At 41.7% G+C, this 18060-nt stretch overlaps 1 protein-coding gene across 3 annotated transcripts in view; it reads right to left on the reverse strand.

The window, feature by feature from the left end:
- Positions 1-1521: 1521 nt before the first annotated feature.
- The window catches only part of cxxc5a (CXXC finger protein 5a), a 42530-nt gene continuing 25991 nt past the window's right edge, over positions 1522-18060 (reverse strand). The window contains exons 3-5 of one of the 3 annotated variants that reach the window (XM_069146458.1): positions 12993-13095; positions 12086-12898; positions 1522-2979 (exon numbers count right to left, since the gene is read on the reverse strand). In XM_069146458.1, coding sequence (XP_069002559.1) covers positions 2935-2979; positions 12086-12880 — 840 coding nt within the window. In that variant the 5' untranslated portion in view covers positions 12881-12898; positions 12993-13095 and the 3' untranslated portion in view covers positions 1522-2934. Of the gene's footprint in view, positions 2980-12085; positions 13096-18060 lie in introns of all 3 variants that reach the window. The other 2 variants (XM_069146457.1, XM_069146459.1) reach the window with 2 other exon arrangements.

The following is an 18060-nucleotide window of genomic DNA, read 5'->3' on the forward strand; positions in this document are numbered from 1 at the left end:
TTAACAATGTTGTTTCAACAATGTTATGCTTAAAAACAACTTTAAGAAAATGTGTCTCCATTAGTCACATTATGCGCCTCACTGTGTGAGTGGACGTTGAATGGTACCAGGGTAACTCCTGACTCTTCAGTTCCCCTGCCGTGTACTCACTTGCCACTCTTGTGTTTCTCTTCTTGTTAGTCACATTTTACGAGCCACATTCCTCCCTCCTCAACAATTGGACTGCATCAGTTCCTGCTATCTCCCAGTTCGAAGAAGGTGGCGACTGAGCTGAGAAGGGGCCAGCCTGTGCAGGGGCATTTGGATGGGGGAAGGGCATGTCTGCTGGCAACAAGGGTGAGTAGATCAGTGAGGCTCAGTGTCTGTGAGGCGGTGATAAGATTCCAGGATTTTCCCAGTGTGACAGGCCTGCTCACCAGCCGTACACCCCTCTGCATGGAGACAACCACCACCGCAACCTCCCCAGCCCCAAGGCTGCTACACCTCGGCAAGCAGGGGCCACAGTCACCTGCAACCACAACCAAACCCTCGTGGAACTGAAGATCTTAATCTGAAATATCTGAAATAAAAGTGCATGAAGGAATCTATACATTACACTCACGTGCTTCTACTCTTACGCACTGGTCGTGCCGCCGTCTTTCTTTCTCCCCGGCTCACTTCTCTTTCTTTATCTCTGCCTCCTCAGTCCCCCCCCCCACTCCCTCTCCCTTGGATGGCAGGTCAGGCAGTGAGCTGTGCGGGCTCAGAGGAGGTAAGGACGCCGCGGTGCACATTAATAATGAAAGGCCTCAGCCACCACCCCCAGACACACACACACACACACAGAGACCCACACACACACTCCCCCCATCGTCATGGCGATGGCACTAGCCCAGCACTGTCACCGGAGGGGGGGGGAATATAGCTCTCCAAGTCTCCGCTCACCAAGCTGATCACAAGCTCGTACACAAGTCCACCATACTGGGCCTTCCACCGTGGAGATGTGCTAATTAAAACCACTCTGCACTTTGGCTGTGGCAGAAATCTGCATCTACTTCCCCACCTGGATATGAAAGAGTGACTATAGAGCTGGAAAAAAAAATCACTGAGAATCTTCACTTAGCAGAAAATGGAAATTCACTCCGGTGTCACAGACCTGAGGCATTAGAACCAGTAATTACACTAAGACCCAAGTGAGATTGACCACATTTTGGAAAGTTTTTTTTTTTTTAAGTCTGCACTGCTTTCACCCTCTAATATCTTTATCCAAACTTCACTTCCTTCTACTCCGTTTATGCATTCAGCTCTAAACACGTTATCCAGGCTTCATCGGGATAGCTTTTACACCTCTGGAGGCAAAAAGTTCCCATCAGGAATCTACACCTATCAATGCACCTTTGCGTGTGTTTTCTGACTACAAATGTCAGAGTAGCAGTAGTGTCACAAGGATCTTGGAGAAGAGCAAAAATCATTGAGAATAAATGACTTTTAGGAGTATTTTCGGGAGGTTTCATGCACTTTGAAGAAACACTGCAATCAAAATTGTTCTTATTCAAACATCTTTTAAATCATTTTGGTTACATTTTAGCATAGCAAGGCTCCATCATTCCACTATAGGAAGATATTACATCGGCAGTGAGAGAGATATCTCAGTCAAACCAAGGACATCATGGTGATCCATACCACCACCTGATTTACTTTTAATGAATTCTGTCGGAATTTTCTCATAGCATCCAATTATAAAAGAAAAGGGAAAAAAAATTTCTGAATTTGTGGAAAATGTATACGCAATACCTCTTTTTGTCAGTCAAACCAGCTGCTTTTTAACCAGCTGTTTAAAAAAAAACATGCAAATAGACAAGTAGACAAACATCAGAATTGTAAATTTTGACACGAATACATGCATTCCTTTTTATTCACAAAACCAGTCCAATTTTCTAAACAAATACAAAGATTGGTTATTTTTTTAAAAGCTGTAGCTACCCAGCAACATAACAAAATCATGAAAATATACCAAATAAACAAACAATAAAAAAAATAAAATAATAAAAAAAAAAAAAAGCGATCTTGTCTCAGTGCGTTCAGTAGGGTAGACTCAGAGCAAGTGCTGTCTCTTAGTGCTATTGCCCTGAGCAGTATTGGCACATGCTCAGTAGGGCCACAGTAACATAAGGCTGCCAGTTTCACTAAAGGAAAAGTTTGGAAATGCAGAGGAGGGCTGATTGAGGAGATTACAGTAGTGACGGCTCTGGCGAACAGCGTCTTCAACCCAGTGAAGAGTCTCTGGAGATCTGCCCAGTAGCAGGACTTGTTCGAGTTTCAGTCCGGAAATTGACAATGTCCCACAATTTGAAACATTTTTATTGTCTTTCGAAGGACAACCATCGATCTGTCTGGAAAACCGTACGCCTCAACAAAATGAATCATAAAATAGACAAGGGTTTAAGTAACATGATGGTGAAGAATTACAATAATGTTTGCCATTAGCCACTAGTTTTAAAATATAGCTGTAAATTTACATTCTCTACACAAGTACTGTATCTTTCCACACATGAACAACATTAACACCAAACACAGAAATTAGTTGATTGTCCACACTCAGTCTGTCATTTCTGTTTCTGGCAATGAACAGTTCCAATGTTTAAGCGACAGAAAAAACCTGCTGGGAAAAGGACAAAAGGTACCAAAATGGAAACATAGAAAAGGGAATGAAAGTTGCCATAGATGCTTTTCTTCACGCTTCATTTTTGGTTCAAGGAATAAGTAGGTGCATCCATTATCCGATTGATTTTTTTTTCTTTGTTCTGCTTTGTTTGTTTTTTGTTTTTTTGTTTTTTTCTCTATAATTTTATTTTTTGCTAGTTTGTTTATTAGCCAGTGTCTGTTCCGGACACAATCCAGGAGTTGGCATTGCACTTGATGGCAGAGCTTTGGGTAGGGAGTGGAGGAGGAGTCCTACTGGAACCACCGGAACGCCGCTCCTGTAGGAAGCATCACCTTCTTGGAGAAACAGAAGACAAGAAGGGAGGGAGGGAGGGAGGGGAGGGGAGAAGGAAGAGGAAATTGGAGTTGTTCATGAAAACAGCACTTTTTTATTTTTTCATTTGTGTGTTTGCAAATATAAATCCAAATCTACAGCCTCACTCAGATGCATGCATAATGTTTCCCTCCTGTTTAGTCACTTCTTTTTCGAGCTACAACTAACTACTGTCATCACTTAATGACATTTGCTGAATGCATAATGTATAAAATGTAAAAAAAAAAAAAAAAAAAAAAAAAGACATTATACATTATCTATCGTAGATATTCAATTTGCAATGTCACAACAGTAATACAACAGACAAACAGAAAATCTTAAAACGGCGTTGAGGGGAAGTATTTTTAGTTGACAAATGACTTACGTGATTAATGTCTATCAACTAATCAATTAAACAGCTAATGAGTTGAGCACCACTTCTATCTCACTTTGCACCCAGACGAGTCGCATGCGTGGAATCTTTACATCGTTACCCTTCGCATCTAAACAGGAACAGGCCTCCGTCATGGCTTCACACAAAACCCAATATGCCACATTTATTATTTAGCCACCACACGGGTAGCTCTCCCACACCATCATCAATGATGATACCGCTTTCCGTCTCCCACCCCTCTCTCGCTCTCTCTCTCTCTCTCTCTCCGTGGTTATCTGCGCGTCTGATTGCACTGAGCAGGAGAGGCGCACATGCATGCAGCTGCAGGGCTCAGCAGCAGCCTGCCAGTCAGGAGATAGAGAGCCGCCTGGGTCCCCTGGAGCCGCAGCACGGCTGGCGTCCTGCAAAGTGCAACTCAACTCTGCAGCACGGATTCTTCCGTTAGCCAGCTCTGCCTGGAGCGAGGCAGGAGGAGCTCGGCAAACATTTATGCACCCACACACACTCTCACACCGAACCAATATGTATTCAAGTACAGTCACACACCTCCGCACACAGTGGCACGTTAACCGACACTCACAATACACCCCCGAAATCACACCAAACAGTGAGACTGTGAAACTCAAATTCTCATACACGCTGAATTCAGATTCATGCCTCCATCAGTACTCAGAGCAGAAGGTTTAATAAGGAGTCGTACATACTGTGAGAGAAAACACCAACGTCCATATAATCACACTGAAAAGGAACCAGAAGACGTCCTGCCTGTGTCACACAAGAGTCACATTCACATATTTGTGAAGCTGATAGAAATCTTAAAATTTTATCTGAATTCATGTGACATTCTGTTGAAAAACAATATATGTAACCTGACCATAATCAGACTTGACATTTTTTTTGCGATATCGTTTGCAACTCTCCTGCACAGCTGCAGTGAAATTATGAGTTTTTTAACAAAGACAGCACGGAGCCAAAAGGCAGTTCAGAGAAGTTTGTATGAAACCAAAAACAATACAAGTCGTAATTGCTTTTCAGGTGCACTTAAACCATTCCTCTACCCTTGAATCAGCTGAACACTGTTCTTTTGACTACTATTGTTCCAATCTGGAAATGAAACTGAGTGACAGCAGGGTTCGTGCTCCACAGGTTTCATTTACTTTCATTCTGAAAGTTAACTCCCGCTGGCAAAAATAAAACATTTTCGCCCGGGTAAAAAGACTTCAAACAAGGTAATTATTCCGGTGATCTCAGCCAAATATAGCCCACACTGCGCTTTATTTGTTAAATTGACTCAATCAGGCATAATCTGACAGCAGAGACACTGTATACCACAGTGCCGCTCATAGCCCACATACGTATGTAATGTGCCAGTTCACGTCAACCTCTCAACTTCATATCAATTTCTCAAAACCTGTTTGATGGATGCAGGTTTGCACTGAATACGTTTAATCATTTAGCTCCCAAACTCAGACACAAACTGCTATTGCTTTCACATTTTTTGAAAATGATTTTTTTTTTTGGCTCAAATGAATATCACAATTGCGATCCACAAACCCGGAGGTGAACAGCCGACATGATGTGATGGCGGCCTCTCGTCCGTCTCTGTGATGACCTTTCTACGGTAGCACTCAGCTGTCAAGAAGATAGTCAGAGGACAGCAACATCTGGCACTGCCACAGATGTCAAAAATCTAGTATGGGCTGGACCGACCATGACGTAATGCGTGGGAGAGAAAAACAACACACCCCTCGATTTAACTGTAAATGCGGCTTTTCCTCATTATCAAACATGTGCAATCAATGGAAAAAAATGGCAGCATTTCAGGAATAGAAAAAACCCTTTCCTTTAGCAACACTGATTGCAAGGGTTCAAACAGATGGGATCTGTGGGTGTGAAGTGGCCAATCACTAAAATCGATGGGTGTTTTTTTTTTTTTTTCGAACAAGGCCAGCACATTTGTCTTTGAATAACACAAACAATTTGTGGGGAATATATCAGAAAAGTAGAACAAAATACCTGAGCAACTACTTCTAAAATTAGCTCAGTCCACCATAACTTCCAATAAACTCTCAGAGTGCAGAGTATGTCGCTAGGTGTCAATTCCTGTAAGCCACTTTAAGCTGTCATGAATTCAGCCTTTGCTCCAGGGCACCGCTGAGCGTTCTCGTTATTGTTCTCGTGGCTTTATCATCAACAATTGTCAGGATTCCCTCATGGACACCCACAAAAAAAACAAAAAAAACAAAACACAGAACTGACACAATGAACTCAAAGCATCTCCACATACAGTAGTGTATGTGGGATGTAACGCTGTCTGCTGTTCACAAGGAGCTCGGAGAAAAAAAAAGGAAACCTTTGAAACAACTGAATCAAAACAACAATGACCTCCAGCTGGCATAAACACTCACTGTTTGTCTGGCTGAGGCGATGATGCATTTTCCTAAGCTTGCTCCTGCTTCCAGGAGTCACTTGTGATTGATATGTAAATATATATATGTGATTTATCTCACTTGACCAGTAAACACGTCTTGTAGCCAGGACAGAGGCAACAACACACACACAATCTACTCCATTAGTTCAACTCATATGTCCTGTATTTAGGTAATTATACACATCCAGGTTACTGGTTTGAATAGAGCTGCAACTATAGTTGTACTATTCATCGATTCGTCTGCCAATTATTTTCTCGATTACCCATCTAGTCAATGTTAAAAAAAAAAGCTACTTTCTTAATCTTAAATCACAATTAAGTGTAAAATGTCACAAAGAAAAACTAACAACCAACATTTCAGAGGCTGAATTCATAAAACATTTGGCTTTTTGCTTGAAAAAATTAATTATCAAAGTGGTTGCAGATTAATTTTCTCTTGATCAGGTAATGAATTAATCAACTAATTGGCGCAGCTCTAGGTGAAAATATGCCAGAGATGATGCTGGAGATTTTGAATGGAGATAACTGCTGAAGCTAATGATACAAATCTTTCACTGTTACCGTCAATACTGATGCCCGTCAATCACAGGTCGAAAGACATACGGATGTCGAGGTCAAACCTGGGTCAAAACTGACAGAAATCACAAATAATGGTCGTTTCAACAGTATTTATAAAAGCTAAATATATAAATGATTGTATTTCGGTGTGAAGCAGCTTCCTACATATTGAAATCTAGTCACCAAGATGCTGTTAAACCAACAGCTAAATATTACACATGTCTCAAATATGTATTTTGACCTGCAAATTACCAACTTCTCTGTCTTTTTAATGAATAAATCCATTGTTTTTCTTCAAGTTGAGGGCTGTTATTTTAATACAGATGTCTGTCGACAGAGTGACACCTTAGCTGCCTCAATGCCTCCTCTCTCTCTCTCTTTCTTTCTTCCTCCTCTGTCCACTCCAACTTGTCCCTCTGTCTGCCCAGCAACTTGCCCACACATCCATGTGTCTTGGTGTCAGTCTGCATGCCTGTCAGTTTGTATGAGTCTCCGCTGTTCTGACTGTCTGGTGTACAGTGTCTGCGAGGCAGGGAAGACCATGAGGGATTACGCTACTCTCATATCAGCGTCCGATACTGGCAAAGTGGGTCCCGGTGGAAAACACGAGTGTGTTCAGGTGTTAGCTGTGTCTCATGACAAAGAAGCACCGTCCTTCACACAAGCAATGAATTTAATTTCAAAATATTCCATAGAAAGACAAAGAAACAAAAATCTGGTCTTGGTTTATAATATTTTTGAAATATTACCCACCCACCAGTACAGTACATCCGGGCGTACAATGAAATTCAAGCAAAAACAAGCTACACTACAACGTCCTAACCCTGACTTCCCTTCTTTCTCTGTGCATCACTGAGACTGACACCACTGGAGGGTATTCAGACATCGAGCAGAAAGGATCTGCCTTCCCACTTATTTCTCTCAAATGTAGCATTCCCAGAATAAATCCAGACATCTTCAGCCAGTGAGCTATGAGGTGGCAAAGGCCTCAGCATGCTAACTCCCCCTCACTTGCCAATTTTACGCTCCTCTTTGAGCTGCCATGAGCTTTCAATGGAAACCGTCAACACCCTTAAAATAAGCACAGTGCTGGACTACACTTGTGTACCGACGTGTATATACGCTCACAGGCTGGCACGGAACACACGAAAGGAACCTTTTAATGCAAATACAGTGAAACAAAGCCAATATATTTCTTCCAGTCTTTTTTCACCCAAAATCGTATGCATACAAGGACACGCTGAGAAGCAGTCCAAACTATCTGACAAACTGACCGCAAGACACACGTTAAATAAGACATCATGACCCCTTTGCAAAATGCACGCTGAGTATAACAGTCACAGCAGACGGGGATGTGCGACGCTATCATTGATTGGAGGGGAACGTGACACTCAGGGGCTGTCTGTGCTACAGCTGAGGCTCACTGCGGTTCACTGTGGACTCTGCAAGCCAGGAGGATCTTCTGTTCTGGCGCAGGTGCTGCCCAAGTCTCCCTGAATATGCATTAAGGCAATTGACGGGAAACAGGAATTTCTCTTACAGAAGCCATGTTTAAAGAAAATTTAAAAGAAATAAAAATCATATAGTGTAATTGACTATCTTACATCATCATGTCAGTATTGACATTTGGGATTCACCACTGACTCTCTACTCGTCGTTCTCTCCTCTGACACTGCACATTCACCATGAATCTCACCCTCTGACATTCAGCTTGGACTGATGACATCACACTCACTGACAGCGCGGCCCAGGCTATATTCTCTGATCTAATCACCTGCTGAACAAGAGCTGTTGACTTAATAACAAAGCCTTTTGAGATAGCTACTAGACTGCTAATGGGTAATGTATGAGTGATTAAGGACGAAGAATAAAACGGGCAAAATTATATATTTTTCATCACAGCTCTGTACAATATTGTATCAAATCACATTTGGGGCAAATAAGTAACAGGTTGCAGATCTCTTTCAGGAAATCCTTCCCGAAGGTGAACACTAGTCTCAGAGTTACAGCCCATTTACTGTCTGAGTGTATTTTACATTTCATCAGTTGTGCCACAAAGCAATCATGATTAGATTAAGTTCTTCTTGAAAATTAACAGGATCAGAATACAATTATATCCAAAATACTCTATGAGGAACATTATAAGGGGACATCAGAGGAATATTACGGGGATTACGTTGTCAAAAAGATTTAATTTCTTGCTGTGGGTTGTCAGGTGATTTGTTGACTGAGGTAAAAATTTGGTTCACGCTTTCTGTGTGGGTTGATGTGCCGGACTTGCACTCTGTGACATGAATGTTTCTCGCCTTTCCCATGGCAATTTCATGCCAAACACCTCACCTGGCACTGAAGAAACATTCACACCTCCAGGGTGGCCCTGCATCATTGTTCATTTAATGTCACATAATGAATCTGTTGCACAACTGCAATGCACCTGTTGGATTGGCAGTTGATTTATTTGATATTTGATGCATGGGCCAACTTTAGTGGAACATAATCCACATTTCAGCCAAGTAAAAAACAATGAAATTACACGTTTAACTGCTTGCTTTTGTCAACGACACTGATTTTGACATACTGACAGGGAATGATAATAGAGAAGTGTTGCTCGCATAGGCACTAAAAACAGCGGTATTACCCTATAACGATTTTTTTTTTTTTATGACATCCGTTACATGTTAAATTAAGCTGCAGTAAGACAATAGTCTTCTCCTTTCTGGTCTGAAAAGAAGGAAATTGCTTGACAGGCCTATTAAATAAATTAGCAAGTAGTGCATATTCTCAGCTGTAAAGAGTAAAAATATGTGTCAGGTAATTACAGGGCACACAATTACTAAAGTCAATAATCTGACTGCTATTATACTTGGAGGCTCGGCCAGTTTATCTTGGAGTTGAGGTGGCCACTGGCAACATCAGCACTGCGACCTCACAAGCAGCATGACGACCCGTATCAGCTTCAGCTCTCATGAATATTCAAGTCCCCTCGAGTTTGGCATCACTGGTGTGAACGACTGGTTATTTGGCTAACTGCCATGACAACATCAATTGCAAATCACAAATTAAAATGAAATCCCTTTTCTGTTACTGACGTTGAGTCGTACCACCTACATAGCAAGCTGACACATTTCAACGTTTTCTCGGAATCATCAACAGAGACAAATGAATCGTCTCATCAATCCGTAACTGAACAATACAACACGGAAAAACAGAATGCTAACATTCATACTGATCAGGCTGATTCTCAGTGTGACAGAAAGTCTGTTTTTTTTCAGGCACAATGGCCATGGATGATGAGGTTATGAATCCTTCAGTTTCACACTGATTAATTTCACAGAACCTCTTTTAAAGGATCATGCCCGTGTAAATGTTCTAGCTCATTTGCTGCAGTCAAAATAATTTACATTGTTGACTGTTGCCAGCTTTTAAGCAATTTTTTTGTACATTTGTTGAAGCTTACACCTGCCCTACAACTCAAAAACAACATAATTTGGACAACAATTAAACCAGACATCATCTTCACTGTGATGCAACCGTTAAGTCCTCCAAATTAAATGATAAAATAGTACCTGTCCTTTCGAACAATATATAGAAGCATTTCCTAATCTGACTCATCTATTGGCAGAAAAACATTTACAATGTGACAACACTACGGTTAAGGTTTAGTTAGATTTAGACACACATAAGATCTTGTTATATCAAGACAAGCAAGTGCTTTGTTAAGGTTAAAAGAGCTTCTTTGTCATAGTTATGATAAACACTGACTGAGGTGGAAACAGGAAATGAACAGTAGCCTCCTGTGTTAAAGTCCAAAAGTGACACTGACCTCCTCTGTATGCGGACTGGAAAAAAAGGCACCTGACTTATCCCTTTGCTTTAGACAGACAGGAGTTATGATTCCCGACGCTGGGGGGCTTTGTCGCTTGAATGTTAACACACAGTACATCGTTTTAGGGCCTTTGCTGAATCATAAAGACTTATCACATGATTGGTAGTAAGGGGGCTTAAAGAAATGTTGTCATGGCCTGTTAAAGAATGTAAGCCACGGTGCCCTTACAGAAAAAAAACACATGAGTATCCCATGTTTTCCACACTGGACACAGTTGATCACATGTATGACACATGTTTACCACATGTTGAAACAACGGGGATAATAAGTGTAAAAGTTTTAACATTGGAATCTATGTGGCCATCACACATTACACCATGAAAATGTTTCTAAACTACATGTTTACCATGTGCAAAATCACATGTGTATGTGGTTACAGGAGTTTTTGCACATGCAAATTCCTGTTTTATCTTTAAGGGTACATTTGTATACATTTTTCATACTGGTCAATTAACTGACAATAACAGCATATAATTATCCAGCCAATCTTAAAGCGCTCCATGAACATCCGTTAATTGATAAGCTTAGCTAATCTTCCATTCAATGTGCCATTAAGGTGTACACAGAGGCAATAAAAGAAAAACGGCTGCATTACTCAAAGTTATCCACTAAACAAACTGTCCAGTTAAGGAGTGTTTTATTGTGGATGGCCTAAGTCAGCACATGGGGACTGAACAACCAACCGGTCAGCCTGCAAACAAGAGGCCTAGCTGTCACCGTCAATCAGCATCAGCAAGAGAAAGAAGTAAAACCATTAGCAGTTTGAAGCACAGATCCAGTTTGTGTCAATTAGACATTAGACATTAGACATCCCCATGTTCACACAATGTTGCATATATATCAGTTTACAGTAATATGTAATGGCAAAGTGACACTATTATCCATTGATCACAAAAGTTTATTTCCTCTGAGATGGAACATCTGCTGAGATTGATTTCATGATTGGTCGTTCTGTCACCCCAGCCAGGGTTAGTTAGGCCACCGAGTGTGATGGAGGTAACAGACAGGAAGTGTGGAGGGCCATTTAGATGAGCAGGAGTGTCACCGGAGAGAAGGACAGCGGCAGCTAAAAGAGAGGGGGGGGGGGAGCATGTGCCACACTGACACCTGGTGCTCCAGATGACAGCTCTGTAGCCAGATGGACCTTGTTACATACACACACACACACACACACACACACACACACACAAACATACCCACAGACTTGCACACAAACACATACTGTACACATATTCACAATTACTGCCGCTCTGCCTACAAACACACTATTTTATTGACATTTCTTTACAGTTAATGTAACGAGGACTTAAATGTGACTAAACTGAAAAGGCGACTGTGAAAGGAGCTAAATTGTGTCTTAGCTCACTTAAACAAATACAAACCATCTCTTGTGTTTTAGGCTAGTTGAAAGATGTGGGCAAGGTGCTCGCGCGGTTATGGTGGACAGATTAAAGAGACCCCATGGCGCATGCTTACCCTGCACATACCCTGTGCACTACACACCACCTGTCATTTCCCTGCTTGTGGAGCCATCACACCACCAAAAAGCCCCCCTGTACTATTTCTCTTAAAGGGGAAGGACATCCAGGTGAGACTCGAAACACCGTCTTTGTGCTTTCGGGTGTGAATCTTAAATTTGTTTGTGAAGTTTGCAGATCTCTGTCATATTTTTTTGAAACAGCTTTCTAGTTCTTTGATGTGAATCACCTTCAAATGTTAGATCCAATGATCACAAATGTGTGGTATCTCTCTTATGAGTCAGTCCACCCCAAATCCTGTTAGTCACAAAGCACTGGCACATCATAACCACCACCCTCTTACCTCCAGAGCAGCAGAGGGCTTCTTCTTCAGTTCCTCACATTTGCGAAACTTGCAGATCTGGTGGCCTGTTTTTCGATTCCGGCAGCTGCTGCACTGCTCGCAGTTAATCCGCCGTCGGCAAGGTGGGCACATGCCGCAACGTTTTCGCTTCTTTTTACCGGAGTTGATAGCAGAGGCCAGCTCGCTCTGCGCCGGGTACTCGGCCAGGCCGGCCATGTGTAGCGCGCTGTCCGCCAGAAACACTCCAGCCGGCGTCATGATGAAAAGCCCCGGGTTGAAGGGGAAGCCACCCCCTACTCCATATGGGAAGTCAACAGGACCACCTACGGCGTCCGTGACAGACGTACCCTCCAAGTCGCTAGCCCCCGAGCCTGCGTCTCCACCGCCAACTCCCACTCCCATGCCCCCAGGCAGGAGCATGTGCTCCATACCGGCCCGCTTTAACAGTGCTGCTGCCTGGGCAAAGTGCAGCAGGCCATTCTGTCCCTCCAGAACCTGTTCTAGGGTTCGGTCCAACTTGGCTGCTGTCAGTGCGGATACAGTGGGCTGGGGTTGCGGGGGTGGCTGAGGCTTGGCCGAGTGGCTCTTAGTCTCACTATTGTCCGTGTGTCCATTGGTGGTGGCAGAGGAGACTGCTGTGTACTGGGAGAGGGTGCGGGAGTTCTTAAGGCTCTTACTGAGGGGCGCACTGATGATGCCACTGCGGTTCCTGCGCTCTATCACAGGAGAGTCCTGTTTGCAGCTACTGCGCTCCAGGTCCTCTGTCTGGCCCCCCTCCGACAGCCCGCTAGACATGGTCCAGAGTGTACGTGCCTGGGTTGGGGGTGAGGGTGGAAAGGGGGCAGGGGTGAGTGATGAGGCACCGTTTCTCGGTCCGTTCTGTGCCCCGATGAGAGTGGTACCTCACCTCGATGGACCAGTCAGCCAGTCGACGACAGGCAGGCCCCGAAGCCTTCTGCCCCCACTACAGCTTAGCCCTCATCCACGTTCTTCCATGGGCCATCTGGAAACTTTACACAGGGAGAGGAGAGATGTGTGTTCATTACATATTAATGATCACTTCACCAAAACACATGAAGAAGTACAGTAAATCATAATCTCTTGTCTGATTGGGGCAGAGAACATAAGATGAACTTATTGACCAACAGCTTCTTATTCACTGCAGCACTAACATTCATTTGGTCATGTTTCCGGCTACTTGGTAAATGTAAATCTACTAGTCACTCACTTTTAGCTCTGTTTTTGTCTCCACCACTTGTGTCTATCTAAACAGTCCAGTGGTCATCAGCTAGTCACCAAGTGTGGTTGTCTGGCATCTGGTGCTGAGCAGCTAGTGTATAACATGTTTTTGGAACGTTTCTGCTTAGAACAGCTGCTTCTTGTGGCTGAAAGGGACATTTTCAAAATGGTGAGAACAGTGACACTGCCGACCAGTCAGCAAAACTATGCGCCCAAACTTGATATAAAGCTCGGTAAAACTGAGGAGAGCTGCAGATTGGGTGGTAATTATCTTCTTGTTCACTATCTCACATTGTCACGTTGTTTTCACTTCATAATGTAATAAGTTGTTACTGTAAAAGGTTGGATACAGGTGCTTTAAACATAAGTTCAGATGCCTGAAGAAAATGAACAATTACTAAACTTGACAAACTCGTCAACATTCTGATCCAAGTTGAAATATTGGCACATAATTCCACAAATAAAAAAATAGAATAATGTTCTGTACTGTAAAAGTATGCCAGTAACCGAATTAAACATTGAAATGAGCATTTATTTGTTTGTCGGTTTACCGGCTCTACCAATACCTGTTGATAACATCAAGTGCTCTGACACACTCAGACTTAGTGTTGCTAATAACCTACAATTTGATGAGTTTATTGGATAATAAATCATACAAGCAATACTATATAAATAAATGAATAGATATGTTTTGAATATTATGAGGGGTCAGTCATTGTTTTCACTGAAAACACATACCAAGGTAAACCAATATTCAATGAACATGAAACCTCACAAAATGAGTTGTAGTTCTATCTAATTCTTTTACTAACTAGAAATCTTTCTACTTTAATCTAAAAAAAAAAAACAACAACGAATAAATTAAGTTGTAGGCTATTGAGGTCACAAATTGCTTTGGTAAACAACATGAATTAGAAACTAAGGTAACTAAAAGGTACCAGGCTGTTTCCCATATTTCTCACTCTAAGATGACATCTTAAGTGCTTTTGTGTGCAACATTTAAATTTTTGCAGTCATTGCAGAGGTGGTAAAGTCATTCATTGGTTAAAGTCATGCAGAATATTATCATTATCACCCACATACTTAGGTGAACTTCTGGTGAACCTCTTTAACTATTGTCATACAGGTCTGCATTAGGAGCAAAAGAGGTATGATTTTTATAACATTATTTTGTCATTTTAAGTCAAGTCTGAATTAGTGTTTGTCTACAATAATGTTATTATTATTATTATTATTATTATTATTATTATTATTATTATTATATATATATTAATACACATATTTGTCAAAATATTAGATCCAACAGAGTGGTGCGGGACATGAGGAGGGTTCACTGGACTAGTAGTGGGAGACTCCTGAGTGGACTGAGGTGTGTGCATCTACTGGCTTTTATCACAGGATTCCTGTGAGGGAAAACTATGCTATTCTCCTGACCTGTCCGTGTTCACAAACAAGCACACCACCTCCCACAGAAAAGCCGAGGAAATGGCCGGGCAAGTCCTTATAAGGGAAACAAAGGGAAAGGGAGGGGAAGAGGATGGAAGGGGGGGTGTCTGTGCAGTGTGTGGAAATTGGAAGGCCAGAATTAGTGGGAGGTAAAGCTTCAAAGGCGAGAGCACAGCCCCCACATTCTCACCAGCTCAGGGGGATGTGGCGCCAGCGAACCAGAGCCAGCTCCGCAGCCCCTCAGCCCCATAGTTTCAGTTTCTCCCACTACAGCACTGACCAGGGTCCGGTTTCCTAAAAGCTTCTCAACACTAACAGCATCTCCACTCAGTTGTGGCTGAACAGCATTGGAAATCTTCAGAGTGGTACATGGGAGGTTTGTGGTTTTATGGAATATTGGACCTGAAAAATTATGTATTTAGTGGTCAGCATACTGATTTACTGAGGAAATATTGAGGATTTAATGTAACACATGGTCTCAATTGAACTCTGAGTCATTCAGAAAACTAAATTTGTATCGTGAATTATACAACACAATCCTTTTTTGGTTAACCGTGGCCGTGAGGGATCATCCAGTTGATCAAACTGTCTCTTCAATGCTGCTATAAATATAGTAAATACGCAAAAAGACTTGAGTATCGCACATAATTAATGACCTCGCTTATTATCAATAGCTAGAAAAAAACAGGTTCTCAAGTCAACTACAAAGTGACAAATCACAGCTCATGAAAACAGTTTTAAAAATATGACTGACCAGCTATAATATCACAAAATAAAACAGCCAGAACATTTTTTATCCAACACATGACCTCCTCAAGACACCAGTACTTAAAAAAAAAAAAAAGGGAAATCTTTCAAATACAAATGACGTATATATTTCACTGGCTGTTTTAAAGATGATCTCGATGTGACAGAAATGGATACTTCTGATTTGCTTTACATCAGCCAATACTCACACTCTTGTTGTCTCTTCAGTAAAATGTTGATGATTTCAAAAATGATTAATTTTATTTGTACTGCAGCTTTAACAGTCCGTTTGAGATGCAAGACTTCGAGCTATAATTTTTCACTTATTAAGGCACTTTTAAACGGACAGTTTTATCAGCACTAACGTAAACTTATGGTGTGTTTATGGAAGAATAATCAGCATAATGTGAAAGCGCAGCATGCAGAATTAAAGCATTACAGAGGACAAGAGCTGTCAAAAGATTTGGGATAGAGAAATGAATAAATCATCTAAATTGAATTGGTTAATTTATAGTGTTGTTAAGGATGTTTTAGTTGTTTTACACATGAACAAAATTCAAAAGCGTAATCTGACATAAAGGAAAACAGTCGGTAATGACAAACACATGTTTCCAGATTTATATTTTACATGTTTACAGGTTGTGTTTGGGCTGCTGGTGCAACACACCACAATTGTTGCTTTAGTCTACCACATTGTGACAGAAATGTAAGCACCTGTGTCAGCCTCACACTCCCTTGCTCTGCGGTGTGTGTGTGTGTGTGTGTGTGTGTGTGTGTGTGTGTGTGTGTGTGTGTGTGTACATCTGCCTTCCATCTCGCCGCCCTATCAGTCACACTCTTTCCATCATCATAAACCCTGAGCATGGCATATAGTCTCTGCCTAATCACCCTCTTCCAGTTCCAGCGTCACGGCTCTTCAGATCCCTTCACCACATCATTTGCAGAGAAGGTTTATGTCCTTATGTGAACTGTCCCCTCACACCACAACTGCATCCTCGTTGGAGAGTGTCAATATCATACAGCTGAAACCAGATAATCGGTGTTGTTTTGTCCTTTAAGCATGTTCAATCAGTTTGCCGTGATGTTACAGACTTAACGCCATGGTTCGTATTAAAGCAGGTTTCTGTGAATTGGCCTGACAAGAACACTTTAATTAGTCGTCACATATGAAAGCCCACAGGACCTACGTCTTGCACCTCAAGCTGCTTCAGCATGAAAACAGGTGTAAATATCAGCTGTCCTTGATGTTTTTCTTATTTTTTTGTTTATCTATCGGCACACAACATGTTGCGCAGGATTAGCGGACAGAGATACAGATCTGGATATAAACAGTCCGAATGATCAATACAGTCCAACAACTACGTGTGTGTGATGCCTTTTTCAGATGGACCGATAAGCTCAGCTGGAGATTGTAAAGCACTGGTGTATCCTGAGATCCCGCAATCAAAGCATCCACAAAAATAATTGGTGTCCTCTTATTTATGTAAAATGAAACAACAGCAGGACAGCTGTCACTGCGTGTTAATATTAATTTTTTAACTGTTTCTTTGATGCCTGGTTATAATTACAGACAAAACGGAGTCTGTTTTCAAGGTTTCTTTGCACTTTAAAAAAAGTACATCTGAGCGCTGGATGATTAATGTCACACAAATGGTCAATAAATCCTTTGGTGTGGCCGACAAAATACTAACCACATGCTGAAGAAGTATAATACAACATTGTTAATACGATTATAAATGTTGCTGTTCATTCAGTAAAGACACTTGGTGAAAATCTTCACATTAATTGGAGGCTGTTTTGTTGAATCTGCTGAAGGATGTGAGCCCAGGAACTGTCAGTCAGCAGAGCTGATCTGCAGTCTGATCTGCTGATTTGAACTCAAGAACTGAATGTGAGATAATGTTATATAAACTGATGATATATAGGAATGAATTTGTATGTGAAGGTTGACTTGGATTAATTAACAGCTCATAAATAAGTCTACAGTCACTGAAGCTGCTGTGTCAGCAAGCATGTGCACACATTTTTTTTTTTCTCTCAAAAGGCTCCATTTTCATGAATTTAGGTGAAAACACATGTCTTTGTGCTGGGAGCGCATGAAGGTGTGGAAAATCGGTAAACAAAATGTGCATCTTTGGTGCAGCATGGCACGGTGATAAAGTGGGAGGAATAGATAATTCGAAGGTGTGTCACAGGCGACTTCAGTCATGGCAAATGAAATCAGCTCCTCTCAGCCCATTTAACACCACTGTGGAGCAGAGTGTTGTAAGTGTTTAATGGCTGGAGAAGGAGCAGACCAACACAGCCAGCCAAACTTTATGCTGGTGGAAACCGACATACTTGTCTGGAGGTTCAGGCTTGTAATCAACAAATTTATGGCACTACTAGTCTGCCTCTACAGGCTGATGATGTTAAACTGGCTTGGGAAGAAGTAACTAATATTATTAATGATTCTTCCACTTGTATTATCAGAACTGCTACCCGGTGTAAGAAGCAGTTCGTTGATAAAAGTTGAAGGGCCAAACAGAAACTTTTGTGTAATT

Source organism: Embiotoca jacksoni, unplaced genomic scaffold (genome assembly GCF_022577435.1).
Source record: "Embiotoca jacksoni isolate LCO1_2020_lvr unplaced genomic scaffold, fEmbJac1.0.p SCAF_13, whole genome shotgun sequence".
In the NCBI taxonomy this organism is placed as follows: domain Eukaryota; kingdom Metazoa; phylum Chordata; class Actinopteri; family Embiotocidae; genus Embiotoca; species Embiotoca jacksoni.